The 22,702-nt window shown below is 40.8% G+C and overlaps 1 protein-coding gene across 3 annotated transcripts in view; it reads right to left on the reverse strand.

The window, feature by feature from the left end:
- Positions 1-22,702, reverse strand: part of LOC117431237 (caskin-1-like) — a 133,511-nt gene that overhangs the window by 3,185 nt on the left and 107,624 nt on the right. The window contains exons 12-22 of one of the 3 annotated variants that reach the window (XM_058995935.1): positions 20,826-20,930; positions 20,229-20,347; positions 19,667-19,754; positions 18,222-18,322; positions 14,156-14,266; positions 11,754-11,855; positions 8,799-8,937; positions 6,086-7,329; positions 4,529-5,303; positions 3,782-4,229; positions 1,142-1,282 (exon numbers count right to left, since the gene is read on the reverse strand). In XM_058995935.1, the coding sequence (XP_058851918.1) occupies positions 1,186-1,282; positions 3,782-4,229; positions 4,529-5,303; positions 6,086-7,329; positions 8,799-8,937; positions 11,754-11,855; positions 14,156-14,266; positions 18,222-18,322; positions 19,667-19,754; positions 20,229-20,347; positions 20,826-20,930 (3,329 nt within the window). In that variant the 3' untranslated portion in view covers positions 1,142-1,185. Of the gene's footprint in view, positions 1-264; positions 1,283-3,781; positions 4,230-4,528; positions 5,304-6,085; positions 7,330-8,798; positions 8,938-11,753; positions 11,856-14,155; positions 14,267-18,221; positions 18,323-19,666; positions 19,755-20,228; positions 20,348-20,825; positions 20,931-22,702 lie in introns of those variants that run through there. The other 2 variants (XM_034051982.3, XM_058995936.1) reach the window with 2 other exon arrangements.

The following is a 22,702-nucleotide window of genomic DNA, read 5'->3' on the forward strand; positions in this document are numbered from 1 at the left end:
AACAGGTTTCAAAGGGATGTTGTCTGCAACAGGGCTTGGATAAACATAGCAGACTATATCAAGCAAGTCAACCATTTTCTACAACACATTCACTAAATGTTGTGTTGTATGGGCTCTTTAAAAAATATAAAATGAACACTGCTATAGTTTAGAATATTCTCAGCCATCACTCCAATTCCAACTTGGTAATGTATAAATACATTATATATATATATATATATATATATATATATATATATATATATATATATATATATATATATATATATACACACACACACACACTGTGTATATATTATTTAGTGCTGGGACAAATATCCGAATATTCAAACGAATATTTTTTGACATGTATTCAGATACAAAAATCAGATCTTCGTATTGTTTTGCAGTTAATTCACTGGGGTAAAGTAAGGCCTACACAACATATTATTCTTTACTCCTGGGATATTTTTCTACTTTTACCTGTCATATATTGTAACGTCTTGCTGTAAAATAAAGGCACAACACGGGCCACGCCCCCATGCCCCTGTTGCTATGCTATCTCTATCTGCCTTCTGAGCATATAATAGCTGAATATTTCAATTATGAGCGAATATCCGAACATGAAAATCCTGTGTTCGTCCCAGCACTAATATTATTTTAGACTGTGAAATGGCTAAAAGGAGTCAGTTGTTGTACCACTCAGCAAAACAAAAAATATTACTGCACTAACGAGTTTCTCTAGCTGAGATTTATTTATTTATTTATTTATTTTTGTAAGATTTAAGATATAAAGTCTTTTCTGTCTTCATGCTTATAATTTACACATACCATAGTTTATTTGATTTTTTAAAATTTTTTTTAATGATTTTTTACAATAGCTTTCATACTCCAGACACAATATAGAAAAAAGATTGTGTTTTCTTCTGCAAAGTCCCTCACACTGATCCTCTCTGTCTAGTGCACTCTGATTTTCTTTAGCACAATCCTGAGGTAATTCATCTTCATTTTAATAATTGGTTAATTGTGCAAACTGATTTGAGTTGTGTTGGACATTGAGAAGGGATCTTCGGTACACAACGCGTTATCCATAAAAGGATTGTAGACAGGGAGGGAAGGGAGGGAGTTCTATCGGAGATGGTTTCTGTGCCCTTGTACCCACACTGAGTCCTGAGGTTTGTGAATCTTGAGCTTTCCTCGCTGGATTCACTCCAGCATCGCATCAAGCTGGTCGGCCAGGTCATCGAACATGCTGCCAATGTCGTCCAGTATGCTGACTGTGCTCTTTGCCTCAGTGCTGGAACTGAAAGACAAGGGAGGAAATGGCAAGCGTCAGGAAATCTGCAGGAGACTGTGGTGCTCCTGTCTCTTAACAAAGCTTTTAATTCCTGTCACAAAATACAGTAAAAAATTGAATTGAATAAACTCTAGTGTGTTGTCAGAGCACCTGGTTCCCACTGTGGCATCATTCACCAGCCCTTTAAACCAGGGAACCCTCTGATTCAAATACCTATAGCGAGTATGTGCTGCTAAATCTTTCAAACATGGGCGATGTCAGGAAATTTTATTTAATCAATCAATCTTTATTTTTATATAGCGCCTTTTACAATAAACCGCCCCAAAGCGCTTTACATAGACAGGAACACTGGCACATATTAAAAGAAGTAACAAAATAAAAACAGTAAAAACAATAAAACAGTAAGATAGAGCAAGAAAGAGAATATATATATATATATATATATATATATATATATATATATATATATATATATATATATATATATATATATATATATATATATATATATATATATATATATATATATATATATATATATATATATATATATATATATATATATAGACGTGCTCAAATTTGTTGGTACCCTTACAGCTCATTGAAATAATGCTTCATTCCTCCTGAAAAGTGATGAAATTAAAAGCTATTTTATCATGTATACTTGCATGCCTTTGGTATGTCATAGAATAAAGCAAAGAAGCTGTGAAAAGAGATGAATTATTGCTTATTCTACAAAGATATTCTAAAATGGCCTGGACACATTTGTTGGTACCCCTTAGAAAAGATAATAAATAATTGGATTATAGTGATATTTCAAACTAATTAGTTTCTTTAATTAGTATCACACATGTCTCCAATCTTGTAATCAGTCATTCAGCCTATTTAAATGGAGAAAAGTAGTCACTGTGCTGTTTGGTATCATTGTGTGCACCACACTGAACATGGACCAGAGAAAGCAAAGGAGAGAGTTGTCTGAGGAGATCAGAAAGAAAATAATAGACAAGCATGGTAAAGGTAAAGGCTACAAGACCATCTCCAAGCAGCTTGATGTTCCTGTTACAACAGTTGCAAATATTATTAAGAAGTTTAAGGTCCATGGAACTGTAGCCAGCCTCCCTGGGCGCGGCCGCAAGAGGAAAATCGACCCCAGATTGAACAGAAGGATAGTGCGAATGGTGAAAAAAGAACCAAGGATAACTGCCAAAGAGAAACAAGCTGAACTCCAAGGTGAAGGTACGTCAGTTTCTGATCGCACCATCCGTCGCTTTTTGAGCAAAAGTGGGCTCCATGGAAGAAGACCCAGGAGGACTCCACTTTTGAAAGAAAAACATAAAAAAGCCAGACTGGAATTTGCTGAAATGCATATTGACAAGCCACAATCCTTCTGGGAGAATGTCCTTTGGACAGATGAGTCAAAACTGGAGCTTTCTGGCAAGTCACATCAGCTCTGTGTTCACAGACGAAAAAATGAAGCTTTCAAAGAAAAGAACACCATACCTACAGTGAAACATGGAGGAGGCTCGGTTATGTTTTGGGGCTGCTTTGCTGCGCCTGGCACAGGGTGCCTTGAATCTGTGCAGGGCACAATGAAATCTCAAGACTATCAAGGCATTCTGGAGCGAAACGTACTGCCCAGTGTCAGAAAGCTCTGTCTCAGTCGCAGGTCATGGGTCCTCCAACAGGATAATGACCCAAAACACACAGCTAAAAGCACCCAAGAATGGAAAAGAACAAAACATTGGACTATTCTGAAATGGCCTTCTATGAGTCCTGATCTGAATCCTATCGAACATCTATGGAAAGAGCTGAAACTTGCAGTCTGGAGAAGGCACCCATCAAACCTGAGACAGCTGGAGCAGTTTGCTCAGGAAGAGTGGGCCAAACTACGTGTTAACAGGTGCAGAAGTCTCATTGAGAGCTACAGAAAACGTTTGTTTGCTGTGATTGCCTCTAAAGGTTGTGCAACAAAATATTAGGTTAGCGGTCCCATCATTTTTGTCCATGCCATTTTCATTTGTTTTATTATTTACAATATTATGTTGAATAAAAAATCAAAAGTAAAGTCTGATTTCTATTAAATATGGAATAAACAATGGTGGATGCCAATTACTTTTGTCAGTTTCAAGTTATTTCAGAGAAAATTGTGCATTCTTCGTTTTTTGTGGAGGGGTACCAACAAATTTGAGCACGTCTGTATATATATATTAGGATATATAAAATAGCTTATATCTTGGCAGTTCATTCTATAGTTTAGGGGCTTTATAGGTGAATGCTCTACCACCTGTGTTTTTTTTTTTGGAATCTTGGGACTAGTATCCTATGATCGGAATGAGCGTCTAGGAATATACAACACCATAATAAAATCCCTAATCTGCTGTATCACTGGCTATCATACCAGCACTTTGGGATACTGTATTGCACTGTGCTTCCACTGCACCTCCGGGCAGGAGGGCTAAGCAGCGAACCTCTTTGTCTTGTCGGTTGAACGAAGGCCATACTCACTCTGCTTTGATCTTCTCCTCGACAGCCTGCAGGGCAGCAGCGAGCGAGGCGCTGGTCTCGTCCAGTTTCTGCTGTGCGGTGTCAGGGCCGGTGCTGTCTGTGGAGGTGCCGGCGATGGAGGAGCGGGGAGGCTTCACAGGCACCCCGTGATGGGAGGGCTGAGGGGAGGGCTGGGGGGAGGGCTGGGGGGTCTGAGCTGGTGGTGGGGCCAGGGGAGGGGGAGGAGGGAGCTGCCCCAGACCCGGGGGGCTTTGCGGTTTAGCGGGGCTGGAACACAGGGAGGGAGGTGTGCTTGAAGCCTTTTCAGAGCCTGGTTGTTTGGCAGGGGTGGGGGTTGGGGTCAGTCCAGTGCTGATCGACTGCAGGACAGCTTGCACCTTGGCTGGCTTTGGTGCTGTAGGTGGGGGGGCGGGCTTTGGTGACACCGGTGGAGGAACTCGCTTCACTTCTGTGTGGAGACAAAAAGAGAGAGAGAGAGAGAGAGAGAGAGAGAGAGAGAGAGAGAGAGAGAGAGAGAGAGAGAGAGAGAGAGAGGGTGGGTGGATTATAACATCAGCAATACATCAGTTGTTCAAGGTTTGTAAACTTTCTTAAATTGTGACAAGGAACTGCTTCATTAGAACACTGGTAAGGATATGATTCACAGAGTTTTACACAAGATGGCACTCTGTCACACAAGTTTAGCCTGTATGCTCAAGAGAACCCCCTTCCCCCTTCCCCCATGTCCGCTGCTTCACTTTAGTTTACCTGGGCTGCCAGGTCCGGGGGTGGGAGCCTTCTTTGAAGTGGGAGTTGGGGGTCCTTGCTTCTTCACAGTGCCCTTTTGTGTGAGGACTGGTTTGGGGGAGACAGGCGGCTTGATGGGCTTCATGGTCTCTCCATCGCCGGCTTCCAAACTGTCTCTGCGGGGCCCCTGGTCGCCATTGCCCTCGGCCGCCAAGTGGGACATGGGGCCCTCCACCCCACTCATCTCAGACACTGGCCTTCGTTTAATAGTGCCAGTGCCGTTCTGATAGACGGCAAAGTGTTGAGACTCCTGCGGGGAACCTGTCTGGTCCTTCTCCTTGGTTTTCGGTCGCCTCTTCACTGTGCTGGACTCGGTAAGGTGGAATTTCACACTGTCTGGGTGATGCCTTGACTTCACTCGTCTCTTCAGAGTACCATTGGCATCCACTCTGGAGAAGTCTTCCTGTTTCAGGGTGTACACGTTCTCTGGCAGGCCGTCGCCAGCCTCCGGTTTCTTGGGTCTCTGCTTGATGGTCAGGTTGCCTTCTTTGGCAAAAGGGATATTCTCACTGGAGCTGGTCCGAGAACCTGGCTGCTGTTGGTCCTCTTGAGGCTTATCCTTCGGGGACTCGGGTTCCTTGGCGGATCTCACGCTGTCGGCCCTCTCTCTGCGCGCTGTGGCAATCAGTCCAGTCACAGGCCCGCTGATGGTTCTCCGCCGGTTGACCACTTCCCCGTCCAGGCCGATTGCATCTCGGTGCTTCACAGAGGCCACTCGCCCATGCTCCGGACTGGGCTGCAGAGGGATAGCAAGGGTGTCATTTACACATGTATCAGTTTAGATTACTCTGTTCTTCAGACATTCCCTAAATGCGTCAACTGAAATCAGAGGCACTCTATTTGGATAACTCATTATTACTGGAAAATGTAAGTTCATAATATTTTGTATTACTTACTTATTGTGAAACCTTCTGTTACTTTGCCTGAATGAAAAGTTTAAACGCAACTGCAATTAGCCCACCCGTTTAAAAAATATAAACTTGGCAACAAAATTATAGAAATAATATAATAATGTACGCTTAATTTAAATTGGCCAAAGGGATGGACATATTTCTAGAAAGTTTTATTGACAAGTAATTAGAAACAGAACAAATCAAACTGATCACATTTTGATGTTTGAGGTTTTCTCAAACCTCCAGAGGGATAATAATTAAAAACTACAATGCTTGTAAGAGAGCTAAACAAGCTTCTTTCGGTCTCCACACATCTTCATAAGGAAGATCTTATAAGTAAAGGCAAATGGAAAAGAAATGGTAACACTTTAGTTTAGGGGTTGCAAATCAAGGTTTATTATTGTGGAATTAACACTGAATAATACATCAACAATATCTCTATACAGTTTATATATCTCATCACTACCACAAAAGGATTAATAAAACACCACAAAACTAATTCATTCATAAGTAAAATAAGCACCCCCTTAAATAAAGTGTGACCAGACCAACATGCAAAATGAACATTTAAACTATTCTGGAAACCAAACAATGCAATTTCAGTGCACGGTTGTTCCAGCACTACCTGCAGATAGTGTATGCCGCTGCCACCGAGAGCCTTCTGCAGTGCCAGAGCTTTGGGTCCTCCCCCAATGGAGGACATTTCCAACATGGCGGCGATACTCTTCACGCTGCCAACGCTTCCTGTGTCCACCATGCCCCCGAAGTCACTGGCCCGCCGCTGCTCCCGGTACACCACCTCCAGCTCGTTGCCACCACCCTCCCCGGTGAAGTCATCAGCCAGGTTTGTGCTTGAAATAGCTGAGCTGGAGCGCTTGGGGGGAGGGGGAGGTGGGCCTTTCTTCTTGGGCCGAAGGGCGAAGGACTGGCTGCGGTTGACGTTCTTATCCCCAGACTGGCCCCTCACAGAGTGGCTCCTGCTCACACGCCGCTGCACGGTGGCATAAGGCGTAACGTCCGGCACCATTAACTCCTCGCAGTCCCGCTCGCTATCGGACATGGCGTACCGGTTCAAGCTGTGCGCCCGTTTCTTCGGCCTTCCCTGTTCCTCGTCGGATTCATCCCCTTGAGGGGGGAGGCAGAGCACTGGGACAGAAATGGGGAGAACGGGAGCAACTCCAGTCCCATGGGTAACATTCGCTTCCCCTCCTTCTACTGGCTGGGGCAAGACATAGGCGAAGCCCCTCTGTGTGGGGGATTGTGGGAGAGACCTTGGGGACATGGGGTGGTCTGCTTGGGGAAGCAGCTGGGGGGTGGGCTTTACTTTGGCCATAGTTTGAGAAACCCCCATAGTCTGTGGGGAGGACGGCCTGGGTTTTGTTGGGGTCTGGGGTGGTGTATAAGTAGGACCTCCAGCAGGGGGGAAGGACTGCCTGGGTTTTCCCAGCACAGGGGGCACGCTTGCCCTCTGCCTCATGGGCCGCACTTCCTTCCTCTGGGGAGTGCCCCCTTCCTCGACAGGCCCCACTGCTGGCAGTTCCTTGGCCTTGCTGCTCAGGCTGTTCTCGTGGAGGCTCCGAGACATCTGGGGTCGGTGGGGCATGTGGTTACTGGCTTGCTTCAGCTCCATGTTGTCCTGGGAGTCCCCTGTGCGTGTCATGGCGGCCTGCAGCTCGTTGCTCAGCTCGCTGTCCTGGAAGGTGGTCATCTTGGGGGAGAGGCACTCTGCCGTCTCTGGCTGAGGGGACTCAATGGCCACCACCTCCAGAGACTGAGGAGCCTTCTTCCTGAGCGTGCCCTGGCCGTGCTCCACCGCCTTCTGTATCTCTGCCAGCTTCTTCACAGCCAGCATGAGCTTCTTTTGATGGCCTTCAAACACAAAAAGAAGAGGTGCACCATTAGGGTGATTTTAGTAACATGGAAATAAAACAATAAAACACATGGAAATAAGTGGTTCTACTACTACTAATAAATACCTTAGCATGGCACTTTCATTTGAACCAATTTTCTAGATTTTTCAAGATATATCTACTTTGTATCAATCTTGTTCAAGAATTATTTCTTCATACCACTTAGGGACTATAAAAAGGTTGAAAAGTTCCAGGAACTGCTTTGTAAAACGTACAAGATATTCAGTTTAATGTACACTACTTTATTTTGCCTAGAAGTTTCTTTTAAAAAAAAAAAGTTTTAAATGTGATCATCAGTCTGCATAAGTAGATGTGTTTTTTTTTTTTCTTCCGTTGATGAGCCCCAGGTGTCTGATGAAAGTAAATTGCTGCAACAGTATTTTAACAATGCCTAATGTGTAGCAAGGACGAGCTGTGGCATTTTTAATGGAGCCATCAATATGAGATAGGGCAGACTGCGGCAGTGTGTCTCCACCATCGACATGGTGGGATTGATGAGAATGTCAGAGTGCAGTAGCAAAATAACAATAGGAGAATCTCAAGACAGAAACATCGCTCAGCTGGGTCTCGTGAACTCTAATGCAGCACTCATGCTTAAAAATAACTAAATACATCGGTGTCTTTCAAGCTCAGAAAGAGACTCTGATTTAAATTTAAAACGTACTGCAGTTTCTTTACCAAAAGCTGAAATGAGAAATATTCAGTTGCAGTTGTTTTGCTGCAGGCACAATGTATTTGAATGTAATGTTTCAGACAACTGGAGCACTCATAAGCACCTTTTTTGTACTTAAAATCAGTTAACATGCAATGTAGGGCCCATTAATCATTTAGGAGTACTGTATGTGAGAATATACCCCATTTCCTTCTCCAGAAACATTCCAAAACAGTGACAGATCACTACACACTATCACCCATTAACCAACACAGTTCATTATCAAATATATATATATATATATATATATATATACACATACTTTTCGTCTCTCTGTCTTAAGGTGCTTTGACTATGATTCCAGTCTTGAGTTCCGCCTGACAGACATATGTAATATAGGCTAAATCAGCCAAAGCACAATCTAGTGCTTAAGTGTGTATTGCCAGAAGTGTCCGATCACTAGTTGGCGCTGGCTCATGAAGGGCTGGTATAGCTTATGATACTTATGTCTATGGCAGACAACCAGAACTGATGAGCAGCTCCTGATAGCACCTTAACAAAGCCTTATCAAACGTATTTCAGTAATCGCAATAAGAGACACTCAGAATGATGGCAAACATTGTAAAAAGGCAAGAGAACATTAACAAAATAAATGTTGAAGTTACCGACTCAAAACAATATAATTTGCGAAAATATATTTATGATTTATCCCCCCTCCCCCCAATTACAATCTATTAACGTCTACCCAGTTAGTCACAGTCTCTAGTTATTTTTACCTAGTTTGGTGATGCCAATCTCCTGCAGGTCCTCCCAGGTGATGTCTGTAATGAAGTCGATGTTCTCATAGCCATTGTGCACAAGGATTTGATAATATTGGCCAAGGCCTATCATTGACAACCATTCAGCCAAATTGGCCTGCAAAAAAATATGGAAAATGGAACTTGAGTAAAGGCTGAGGCAGTTTAGAAAAGTTATCGCTCTGCCTCCCTGCTTTTAATAAGAAAAACAAACCTTGCTTTTGAACTCTAATCTGGTAAAAGTCATGTTTTTTTAAATATCAAAAAGTACAACCTTTAAACGCACTGAAACTCTGTAAGGTTATTTTTATTCCTCACGTTGAATAAAGCACAAGACTGTTCTCCATGCTTTTAAAATTCAAAAAGGCATTAAACCAACTCAGTCACTTTGGAGGCTTTTCAAGAAAATACTGAGCCCCTCCTGTCTGCAAGGGCTCACCGTGTTTCACTTCTTTGTAAAAGAAAATGTTACGTTGGATAACATTGTCTGTAGGAAATATTGACCAAGGAGTTGGTTCGGAAACAATGTTAGGTCACATTCAATGAACTACTTACCCTCACATTTTCCAGTAATTTCAAACTGAAGGATTATCAATGGCTCCGATTGAAATGTTGTATTTATTACGTGTTTCTAAGATGTGTTGAACAAAAAATATTTGAGCAATGATAAACAAATCGTTTATTTACATGTGTGTGAACGTGTGATAGACATGCAACAAAAGCACAAAATTGAGACAACTGAACACTCTGCAAAGAAATGTTTACACCTGACTGATCGAAAGCATATAAAAAAAGGCTGTGGATTTGTGTGTCCTCTTCTGACATCGTCTCCATCACAATATTGTTGAATCCAGCCTGCCATCCAAATCTAGTTTGACAACCATGATGTAATGTCAAGCAGTTTGGAGTGACCCTGGGTAACTGTACACTTGAGTGAGCACAGCAGTAACTGCAGCACTTTCCTCTTTTTTGCACGACAACATCTAAAACCAAAAGTCTGATGAATCTTGTAATCCTGATAAACCAGGAGTGTACACTGTTGATATCAGATATGTGGGACAGATATAAATACACTGTTATTAATGGAAGATAAATGAAAGTGTATCATAATATAGCTGAAAACAATCCTATTCCCTCTGAACCTCCAAGGACATTCAGAGGATTTTAGACACATACACTCCTTTCAATGAAAGCAAGATAAAAGCTGTATTTTTTTCTTTGAAGACTTATGGTTACAGCAGTGTGGAGTAGTGGTTAGGGCTCTGGACTCTTGACCGGAGGGTCGTGGGTTCAATCCCCGTGGAGGACACTGCTGCTGTACCCTTGAGCAAGGTACTTTACCCAGATTGCTCCAGTAAAAACCCAGCTGTATAAATGGGTAATTGTATGTAAAAATAATGTGTAAAAAATAATGTAATTAAATGTAAAAAATAATGTGATATCTTGTAACAATTGTAAGTCGCCCTGGATAAGGGCGTCTGCTAAGAAATAAATAATAATAATAATAATAATTATAATGGTTACAACCTACTCTACTCTAGAAGCCTGTTTGTCAGCATCTGACAGACACACAGCTTCATAACCATCAGATGAGATGTAAAACCAAGATCCCAGTGGAAGTGACTCTGCAGCAGCAGTTGTTATTGATGCATAGTTCACCCCCTAGTCTCTGTAAGTCACTTTGGATATTTGGTTTTAGTCCCTCAAGGATCACAGAAACGGTCAAGGACTACAGTGCAACACGAGTTACACATCCCAGAATGGCTATTTTAAATATTGTATTATAGTTTTTCCTCAAAAGAGCCAACTTCCCAACATTTTGGTATGTTTAACATACCTTTGTCAAGGGAAAGCGTGTTTGAAAACAATCAGTGGAGGTAATTATGGGCTTTTGATGCTATGGTAACTACAAACTTATTTCTATTTAAATCTATTAATGTGTTTGTAATGTCATACTACATAGTTAATGATGTAATGATTTACCATTCCTTTCTATTTAACCCTTCAGACATCATGGTATTGAGTCTATTTATCCATTTATTTTCCTTTATTCTTCTGCATTGTACATTATTGGTTATTTTAATTTTTTGTTTCTTATTTTTGATAAGTGATTCCGTATTCTTTTATATAATGCTGTACCTGTCTCTCCTAAATATTTTATTGTGTTACATTTTTGGCAAAATATACCATACACAATTATTATATCAATATAAATATAATATATTATATATTATAATCTTTAAGAATACCAAACTTCTCAGGTTCTTGATATCTCAGTTCTTACTTTAAATAGGAGTACTCTGTTTTGGTTTCCTGATGCAATAAAATAGGAATTACCAGTAGTTTTAGCTTGCATTATTACATAAATACATGTTCAATATATACATATAATATCCTTGATCAAATTCACACTGTGCCTGATATATAGATCTTGTTAGCGTAACCAATCTCAAGTAAAAGATAAAGCACAAGTAGGTCCCCATGGACTGGATTCTCAGAACCTCGAAAGATTGTGATAAATATAGTCTACACCAGGGTTCCTCCCAATGTGATGAGCGATGAAGCCTGGTGAGAGCGCACATGGAGCTGGGTACTCACAGGCCTGGTGAAGGGGAGTGAGCTCACACGGAGCTGGGTACTCACAGGCCTGGTGAAGGGGAGTGAGCTCACATGGAGCTGGGTACTCACAGGGAGTGAGCTCACACGGCGCTGGGTACTCACAGGCCTGGTGAAGGGGAGTGAGCTCACACGGAGCTGGGTACTCACAGGCCTGGTGAAGGGGAGTGAGCTCACATGGAGCTGGGTACTCACAGGGAGTGAGCTCACATGGAGCTGGGTACTCACAGGCCTGGTGAAGGGGAGTGAGCTCACACGGAGCAGGGTACTCACAGGCCTGGTGAAGGGGAATGAGCTCACATGGAGCTGGGTACTCACAGGCTTGTGTTCAGGGAGCCACTCCGCCACATTCAGCTTGCTGATTTCAGAAGTAATTTTCTTCCTGTGCCCAGGCTTGGTTACTCCGATAGCTGTCAGATCCTAGAAAACACAACAATGAGAATTACTGCACATGGAAAGGAGAAGACGCAAGGCACAATCATATTCTATACAACCTTTAAGATATTAAGGAATTGAAACAAATGGACACTGACACATTATTGTATTATAGATTTTTTTTTACCAAATATAGTTTATTTATAAGAAAGCTGTGAAAAAATAAATGATCAATGGCTTCTACACACCATACATGAAAAAAAGAAGATTCTTTAACCAAAACAGTCAAAATGAAAAGGTAAGAAAACACTAGGGCATTTTATAGTTTATTAACAGTAAACAACTAGCTTACTCACACTTAAACAAATGTTTAGTGGTTAGTTAATATATAGGAACCTATTTATTGACTAATAAAAAAGGTCAGCTGAAAAATTCAACATCAAACATCAACATCAAGTCCTATGACATCACTGAAATGGGGTTCCATTTGTTTGAAGGCACTTTTAAAAACTATAATATTTTATAAATTAGATCTGGTTCATATTATTATACCTTTTTTATTAGTTTATAAATACATTGTTACATATTATGCAACTGTTAGCACAACATGAACAACAGATAATAAACAACAAAAGTGCCCCATAAAAAAAGTATAACCAACCAAATAAAAATCAAGAAAAACGATCTAGGTGTAAAAGGCATGATGTATGGTGAGTGTCCTCCTTTCTGTGCAGCTCATATGCCAGGCAAGCAGCAAATCCTGCTTTTCCTGTATTATAAAATGTTCACTACTTAATGTTGCTCCCTAACTGTATGTATTGCAATTGTTTTGTGCTGGCTTATTATTTAATTGGGGCATAGAATTTGAAACTTTCAGTACTCACTAAGCTGACAGGCTTAAGATAAATACCTAATAAAGGTCTTTCAACAGCCACATTATAGACAGCCAGCCTTTCATGGATTATAGATTCATACCACTGTGAATACTACTGTGCCATACTCTACACAATCATGTGTTTCACAGCTGTTTATAACACATATTCTACTCTGAAGGCACTGTACTGTAGTGCAAAGTTTTTTTGTTTTTTTTTTAATGATTTTGAATATGAACCCCTAACTGAAAACTGAGGAAAAGGCAAATCGCAGAACAACGGTTTTGTTTTGATGTTATCTTATCACAAGGCCCGTCTCTCCAGCCAAAGATACATTTTTGTACATTGAATGTACTGTATGTGTTGTTTTACAAAAGTGAAGTTTCCAGAAGGCAACCGCTGGGGTCCTTGGACATCAGTGTTAGGTTAAAACTTCAGTTTTGGAAATAAATTTGCTAACGCTGATAAAATACACTAGCTCAGTAATAAAAACACCGTGAAATGCCAGAAAAGCAGCAAATGATCCCATTCAGAAAGTTCTAACAAATGCCAATCACATGGCAAATTAACTCTTGTTTGTCATTAACAACCATGAACTGCTCACTCAGGGAACTAGGGGTAACGGCAAACAATTAGCAAGCAGCTTTACTCCAAGATATCAAATACCAACACTGCAGATACAAATATCATAGATTACAAAACATCACACAAATACTCTTTCCATATGATTAGAAACATGTTTTAATCATATTAAAAACCATAAAACACACAGGGCTGTATTCAAAAAGAATTAGGAAGGCAACAAATGCATAGGACTCCAATGCATTTCTATTTACCCTAATGCTTTAGTAACACACACACACACACACACACACACACACACAAACACACACACACACACACGCACACGCACGCAGGCACACATACACACACACAGATGCACACACACACACACAAAAACGCACACACGCACACACACACACACACACACACACACACAGAAACGTGAACCTTTACAGCATTTGGATGCTCAATCCAATTTTACACATTTTTCAAGCTGACACTCAAAGCTTTTTGAACAGGAGCAAGACTGACACCAACATCTCCTCCTCAAAGTCAGTTTTCATTTGATGATGGGAAATACTAGTCCTGAAACTTAAGTTGGTCCCATAAAAAGATCTGAGAAACACAATTTATTCCGAAAGGCTGCCAGTGAGCAAACAGCTTTGATAAGTGACCAGCATGCCCTCAGATTTAAGTGACAAACGTTCCTAGTTACTTAGTCTGAATGCTCTGCTATCAAATAGTTACTGGGAACAAATGTTTGGCAGGGAAGAAAGAAGATTCTCTCAGGAACTGGAAAGCAATAAACGAAGCACTGGAAAACAAAGTAAACTGAATATTTAGGAACTGGTTTGAACTGGAAGTAGACCAGTGTTTGGTGTTTTTCTTGTGGGGGTTTGGGGGTCTTACCTCGGGGGTCATGCGGCTAATGGTGGGAATGTCATACCCGGCAGTGATGAAGTTTGGAGCGTAGACCTGGAGCTGAAACTCGCTCAGCCAATGGATAACGGCCTCTGAGCTCTAGAAGAAAAGACGTGGTATACATCACTCACTAGTGCCTGCAACTACCCTGCTCCTGGCTCTCAACACTCCTCCAGAGGTCCCATTTACTCAGGATTTGTTCCAGTGATGCTTAGCATTGAAATGTGGTGTAACATTGTCTGCAAAGTGATGAAAAATAAACCAACTCATGGAAACCACATAAATTCTGACTGCAATACCGACTAATTCAGGTGCATAATTTAATAATAATATAATCTTTATTTTATATAGCGCTTTTCATAGTGGACCACCATCACAAAGCACTTTACAGAGGTAGGCTGTGAACTGTGCATTATATGCAGGGTCACTTACAAGAGGACATTGATTTAACATCTCATCTTCAGGATGGAGCACAAGGAGGTTAAGTGACTTGCTCAGGGTCACACAGTGAGTTAGTCAGTGGCGGGATTTAAACCGATGACCTTCTGGTTACAACCCCTGGACTTTAACCACTGGACCACACTGTCTACCTTAAGTGCTAAAACTACTTTGTAGAAAAATATAGGACAGCAGTAATAATTTGTGTTGGAAGAATGAAGAATAAGTTGCTCCCTTTATAAAAAAATGGCATTCTATAGCAGTGGCCAAAACAATAGCATTTTCACATGGGTCATGGCAGTCATGAGTGGATACTTACTGCCAAAGAGTTGTACTCAGGGTTAGTAACTTATGTGTCGTTATTTTGGTAAATTTACTGTTAGTGTGCTGAGCTCTCTCTTTGTTGCTCTTTATTTTTCTGTCTGTGTGGATTTAAGTACTGATTAAATCTGATGGCCAAGTCCTGGCAAGTTTCCCTACAAATGATTTATTAGAGCATCACCTACACAGATGAAAAAGTATGCCGATTTTTTTTTTTTTAAACTGGGTTATTTTTCCAGCACAGACCTATAAAGACAGTGCATTGAATAGCATGAGCTGCATTCACCAGAATTCCCTGGCTGCTGTACTCTATCACTGCAACACACAATTGTATGGAGGCCAGACAGTTATCTGTTATAAACCTTGTCCTCCTTCACCTTGATAAGCACTTAAAAAATCGTAAATAAGAAACCCCCAGCAACTTCAGCCACTATCTCTAATAGTGTCACCGATACTCCCCACCTCACTCTGGCACCTAACTAATAAATTAGGTGCTACTCTATGAACTTTGAACAGATGAATACTTTGCAACAGTGGAAATTTAATGAGTGATATCCTCCTGGTGAGAAAAATTATAAAAAGCCTGTGTCAACACCTCTGACAGTGAGCAGACTGACGGAATCGAAAATATTCACGCAACAGGCTAACTGCCACCGACAGGATGAGGAGGAATCACAGATTATGTTGCACTACTTAGAGCTCTAAGGAACTCAGTAGTTGAACTGGGTAACTGTGTTCTTCGGAGGTTGGGGAGAAGCTGGTAAAGAGAGGCAGGTTTAAACTGAGTTGAAGGTTGACATGAACATGGGTTTCCTTCTTGCTCCAAAATAGGCTTGACTTTTGGTGGTGGTTCCAAGGTTTTTCCTGTTAATCAAATAATCATTTCTTCAGGTATATTTACGGTGGCCCCGCCGTGATGCTGACTGAGTATGTTTCCAAAACAACTCCTAGACACAAATAGACGCAGCCTTTAAAAAAGAATTTCACTGTGCTCTATAAGGTCTTTGTGCTACATAGATCAAGGGGGTGGTATCTTGGAGTTATAATTTACAGTAATTACCACAGCTGGTTTAAAATCACCCTGTTGAATTACATAAAAACACATTCTCAACCTTGTTAAAAATATTAAAACAATAAATAAGTTAGCTGACTGCACATAACGTCTCGCTGTGTACAGTTTGTTTTATTTAAAGAACTGGTATGTCTTTTCCTCAGAAACACACACACACACACACACACACACACACACACACACACACACAGAGACACCCACACACACCCACACACAATAATCCTGAGACATTGATTTGAGCTGTGGTACATGCTACAGAGAAGATTGGCTTTTTTCTCTAGAAACAGACGCAGTATTTGATTGCAGCCAAATGCTAGCATGGGGCTGCTGAAACAGAGCAGCATGCATTTAACACATGGTTCTCAGTAATCACAGATTCAGGGGGGTTGTGGAGGTAGGACTCAGCTAACACTGGAAAAATAAATAATACTATAATAATGATTTAGGAAAAGAAAGTTTCAGTACTGTATTGCGGTCCGATACACTGTTCTGCAGCATAACTGCACCAGTTTTGGCACAGCAAGAAGAAAGAGATCCATAAATAGAAAGCTGCTTTACAGCGGCGATTGGTTGCTATGGAAATTGCATTGACAAAAAACCCACCTAACTTTATATTGCAGAGGGTGGCAAGTGCTACTACAGATGGGTAATGTCCCTGAGTGTGTAGCAGATGGTCGTAAACATCAGACGTCATTAATATTCGGTAATTAACAATGTTGATGATGGCGTTTATAAACAGCCACCCGTTGGCCACTCAAATAATTATATTTACATTCTTTAATATTGTAAACTGCTGGTCCAACATTCTGCCAGATTTGGGGTAATGCTGATTCCTTCTCCAGGTAGAAGCCCTGTGTTTAACTACTTAATTTATCCTGAAAGGGTGTGACTAAATGTTACTCAACGTCCCAGTTCCCCTAACCCAATCCAATCCAATTATGCTGTTATATAGCACCATTCAAAACAGCGTCATCCTAGTGTTGTAGAGACAGACAATAAAATGAACGCAATACAGCTCTACGAACGCTATCCAACTGACTGACAATTCCACAAGAGCACCGTACAAACAGGAAAGTTAAACAGCAAGCAAGTCAATGGAGGTGACATGTTCCTAAGATATAGCCTTTATTAACCCAACCAATCACAAGCTGGATAACCAGTTATTTATTATTATTATTATTATTATTATTATTATTATTATTATTATTAGTATTATTATTATTATTATTATTAATTAATAATAGCAGACACTTTTAACCAAAGTGTCTTACAGAGACTAGGAGAACAACTATGCATCAACAACTGCTGCTGCAGAGTCACTTACAATAGGACCTCGGTTTTATATACAGATATATAGATATATACAGGGAAGAGATGGAAGTGTGAATTATGTGCACACAAGTTAGGTAATTCAGAAAAAAAACGAAGAAATTACCTAAGAATATTAAACAACTATTACATATTTTCTTAAACTAGTATGCCTTTGAATAGAAAATACCTGTGCTGGGTGCCGTCTGAAAAAAGTATAAATAATTAAATAAATACAATAAAAACAAAACAAAACAAAACAAAAAAAATAATGAACGAATGAATAAATAATACATAAATAAAACATTCCTGTCATATCCAGTTCTAGCCATACTATCAACTAAGCATTGGTCATTTGCTCTTTTACATTTTAGTAGGTTAACTGCCAAATTACCCAAGTTTAAGAAAAAGGTAATACCAACAAAAGTGTGTGCAAAGCTATTAAATATATCTGTTTTAAAGCTTGGTTTTGTATCTTTACGTTAAGGATATCATTTTAATAATACATAGTATGATATACATATAGTGTACATTGTTTACTGTTAACATACTACTGTCTTAGTATATCAAGTGCATTTTTCCCAAGGTTGTTCAATAACAAGCACTGCTGCTTGATACAGTACTGAAGCACCACATAAACACTGTCAGTAAAACAGTGACTTTAAAAACAGCAATTTAGTACACTGAATTTTAGCAAAGAATGAAACATATTTGCATTAGAAATCATACTCACCGATTCCTTGAATCCAAAGGTCTTTAGTATAGAGGCACTGAATCGGGAGAGGAAATGTTTAGGCAGCATCTTCTGCTTTCAATAGACGAGACTGACTCATGAAGTATGATTGCTACAGACTGGAGGACGGGTTTATACAGGTGTTGTTGCTGAGCAGCCTTGCTTTCCTGAGATGGGCTTACCTTCCCCTCGGACGCTGCCTCAGTTTTCCTCTGTGGAGGCTGGTCCCCGTATGGCTGCTCGTGGTACAGGCAGCTAGTTGTACTCTGTGGACGTGAAGACCCTGGTGGTGAGAGAGAAAGACTAGGGGTCCTGTCAATGTCACAACAAGGCCCTCCCTCTCCCCCTGGTGTCTTTAGAGCTGTGCTGATGAATGGGAATGCTCTGGAATCAGAGCAGTGCAGACATGCTGGAACCGTCGCTCAGGTTAAAAGGAATTAGATCGTTAGTTACACTGGGGCACCAGCTGGCTCACTGAACGAGGGATAATAGATTATAAATTAAGCAGCCTCTTCATTTATCATGAAAAGTACAAGGAAGATGGCTAGATGGGTTTTATTTTATCCACCTAAATGCATAATCAAGGCAAACTACACATTTATATTATGAATAGACAATGTATGCATTTAAGTGGGTAGTTTTCTTTCTTTAATGTGTTGCCTCTGAGATCCAAGAGCAGAATTAATCAGTGAATTAAATATTATTGTAGCATTTATGTTTCTGCAAAAATAACCAAAAATATCATGCTCTGTTGAAGTTGTAAATGATCTATTTACCTAGAGAAATACTATTTTCATGATTGCCTATCTGTAGTGATGGCCTGTCTGTTATACCATCTATGTGCAAATGTGTAGTTACAGTAATGACAAAGGTCAGTGGATCTGTATAACTAGAGGTCATTCTCACAATAGAACAGCTGCCTTGGGCTGCAGAGACTCAGAAGTATGAACACAATAAAGGCACTGACGTATTTACAATCATACTTTATGAAAGGCATAATAGGCAGAAAATGTTGCTTTAGTCTTTGAATGGTATAGTGCCGTATGTTGTTTGACAAAATAAAATAAAAGTCTACACACATCTGCTAGCCTATTATAAATAGACTGAATATCTACAAAAGTATATTAAGTGCACAGGGTGTTTTTTAATTTCAGCTACATTCATTCATTTAAAAAAAAAATAACCACATGCACGTTGCTTGGTTTAGTAATGCAATAATTAATCTTGAGGTGCTTCAAACTTGATTAATATTCTTTAAACTGAACCAGACCCCTTGCACTTTCAAACTAAGTTGATAGCAGCTAGTTCACAACTTGTTACAGACAAGAAGTAGCTGTTATTTGAATTGGGAATGCTTGAAAATGACCTGACCAAAAACAGTGCAAGGTGACCCAAACTTAGTTTTTGGCAGGACAGTGCAATTACTTACAGTGTGTATAAAAAGTAATCTTGGCCCCCCTTTTCATTTTCAACTGTCTCTTTATAAATCATAGCGGGTCAGTATCAGAAAAAAATTTGGTTGGGATTTCAAAAGTGGGGCATCCTGTTTAACATGGCACAAGTGAGAGCAACACTCTTCAATCAATGGCTTGGCAGTAAAAAGTCATGAGATTAAGAACAGTAGTACCTGCAGGTTGGTCCAAAGACTTTCCCGAACCTTCAGCAGCAAGGTGTTCCTTTGCCTTCTGGGACTGGGACAGAACTGTTGCCAAAAGCTTTGTTGAAAAAAAAAACAGAAGAGGAATGCATATTTAAAAAGGGGGCCAGGTCAGTTACAAGTACTTCAGTCCAACATGGCGGAACTATTAACCAAGGTTCCAGGCTGTACTTTAGACAACTCCTTGGGGTGCTCTTAATGCAACAGGACAGGATATAAAACTAAATTGGCAATATTGTAGGTTTAATGAGAATGGATTTAAAAAACATAGGAGGATATGAAACTGTATCATAGCCTCAAACTTAGAATAATGCCAGTGCTAAGAGGCAATGTAAGTCAGGGAGCATTTAGACTTGAATGCTAGCTTGAGTACCATGCATTACAACACTATTCTGTAGATCCAAATGGAAACCACAAGGAAACTGTTGGATATGTAGTTTCAGAGCTCCTGTATAAGCCTCGGAGGTGTTAAGCACTGTACAATCCAGAGCTAGTACCTCACAGCTTGTCTGCAGTATTTCTGTGATCCTACCTTGACACCCTCTGCCTGGGCGTGTAGTGCGTGGGCGCTGCTGCTTGCACTCTGTCCACTCCCAGACGATCGGGCACTGGCCATGCTCCCTGTGCTGCCCACACTGCTGCGATCACCGCCTGCCACCGGAGATAACGCAGAAACACACGGGGAAAGTCAGCTGCTTTCACACGCTGCTGAGGCCCAGGGCTGGAGAGCCATGTTCTTGTCCTAATTGATCTCTAATGTTTCCACAAAGCCAGGGCTGAGTTCTGATGCTTTTTTGATTTTTGAGAGGTTTTACAGAAATCTTGGAGCGTGGTAATGCCACTTCCCTTTCTTCCTTGAAGTGTGAGGCCAGCGTTTTATTAAGTCAGTTTTGGAAATTAATTTGGTTATTGTTGCCCAACACTTAATGTATATTAGGAACACCTAACAATAAGTGACACACATTATTGGATACTGCATATGAGAATAAAAATGTGATTCCAGTCAGACCTACGTAATGAGCTCCTGCCTTCACTGTGTGACAGGATTAAGTCGCCCCAGTGTATCAGAGGTAGTTGTTAAGTACAGGGTTTGTTTGATTGATCGACAAATGGGAGTGCCCGATGTTACCTGCAAAGGGCTTGCGCAGAACCCAAATCTCCTCGCTGGCGCCGGTGGAGCTGCCCGTAGCCGGGGTGGGTGAGCCATGTGGACTGGATTCTGAACCTCGGGGACCTTCAACACAGAAACCAATGTTACCAACTGGCAGAGACTGGCTTCTGCACTGGGCACGCTGGCCATGCTCCTCACGCCATAGTGGGAATGGACACAGTGAGCTAGAGGGAAGGACAGCGATGGCATGAAAAGACTTTCTGCAACCCCGACAGGACGGCTGAAGAGTAATTATGGGTCACAACTGCCCTCAAAGTTTGGAGGACTGTTTTGTTTTTGTCGAAAAACAGCAATTGGGAGTTCAGTTTTATTGAACTGCATCCCTACTTAACGTCTTGATTTTTCAAAAGGAATTTGTACATGCAAGTCTTTCTCTGTACATGTCAATCCTCCTGTGCACTACTGACTCTGTGCATTTTGTTGTTCTTTCGTTTCTTACCTGCTGTTGATGTTCCATGTCGCATGGTCTTTTTTATTCCTATTGCAGTTTGTTGCTGCAAAAACTATCATTCCATAAAAATCCTTCTAGTCTGCCAATGCTCTATTATAGACAAAACTGAACAGGAAAGCCTCAGATGAGTTTGTTTATATTGTGCTACACGTTCTATCATTGGTCAACACTGTTGGAAGAGGGGCCCAGTATAATCAGAGTGGCGCCACCTATTGAATCTTTCAAGGATGACAAGGGTTTATTTTCTCTATGATAACCTACAGTTGGAGGCGTGGCTCTGTTATGGTGAGAAACACATCTCATACCCCCTACCCCATCTTAAAGAGCAGGATTATGACAATACCCAGCTATTGAACAACAGACAAGACCTTTCAGTTACACTGATGAAACAGTTTGTGGTCTATTGAGTTTTCTCGAGACATATTTCGACACAATGGCTACCAATCCCAGCCCGACAGGCAAAAGCTGACTGACACACTGCACTGAGCTATCGGATTTTGCCCTCGCTAACTGGCTTAAAAGGAAGGATCCAGTGCTTAACACTTAGTGGTAACGGACAATCTAGGATACTTACAAAAGGGACCCTTTGGGCGGGGACCTTGTTCAATCATAGCAGACAACCAAGGTTTCGGTGCTTGGTTGACCTCCAAGGAAGCGCAGGTGGTGGCAGTGTATGACAGGGTGGTGTCTGGATCAGAACTAACACACGGAAGCCCCCAACCCCAACATGGACGCAACAACCAGGGAAGCTAGTTTTCCGAGCTAAAAATTCAAACTCTTTGGTTAATAAAACACTTTAAAATCCTGTTGTCCGGTTACACTGTATAAGGAAATAACAAAACAAACACACAAAATCTGGGTGACTGCGACCATGCATTCCTGTTTCTGTGTGAAAGATGGATTTGTTTCTGGTTTCCAACAGGATCTGTGAAGCTGATTTAAATAAAATAAACGAAGAACCCGAGGCGAGCAGGTCTGGAGTCTCTCGTGGCTTCAAGGTCACAGTCCTGAGTGTCTGGTTCACTTGCATGTTCAAATTACTCTCTAGTCTGTTAACCCCAGTGCTAAACATAACAAGTAAATGGTTGGAGAATTAATGATAAAATGAACCAGAAGGATAGCTCAGAGAGGAAAAAGAAAAACATGTAAAAAAAATAACAAAAAAAACAATAAAAAAGTAGATAGAGGTGAGGAGAATGGCCGATGCATGTTCCACTTCAGCACCTAGCAGCTGTCCCCACTCCCACTTAAAGCTGTACTTGCTAGTGTTTTTACAAGCAGTTTTTACCACTCACCCAGCCATTATAAAAGCTGAAGTTACGAAGGATTTTTAAGAACAATTCTGATTGAGTTAACATACACATTTAGTGTTATTTTAATGTAT

Source organism: Acipenser ruthenus, chromosome 22 (genome assembly GCF_902713425.1).
Source record: "Acipenser ruthenus chromosome 22, fAciRut3.2 maternal haplotype, whole genome shotgun sequence".
Lineage (NCBI taxonomy): Eukaryota > Metazoa > Chordata > Actinopteri > Acipenseriformes > Acipenseridae > Acipenser > Acipenser ruthenus.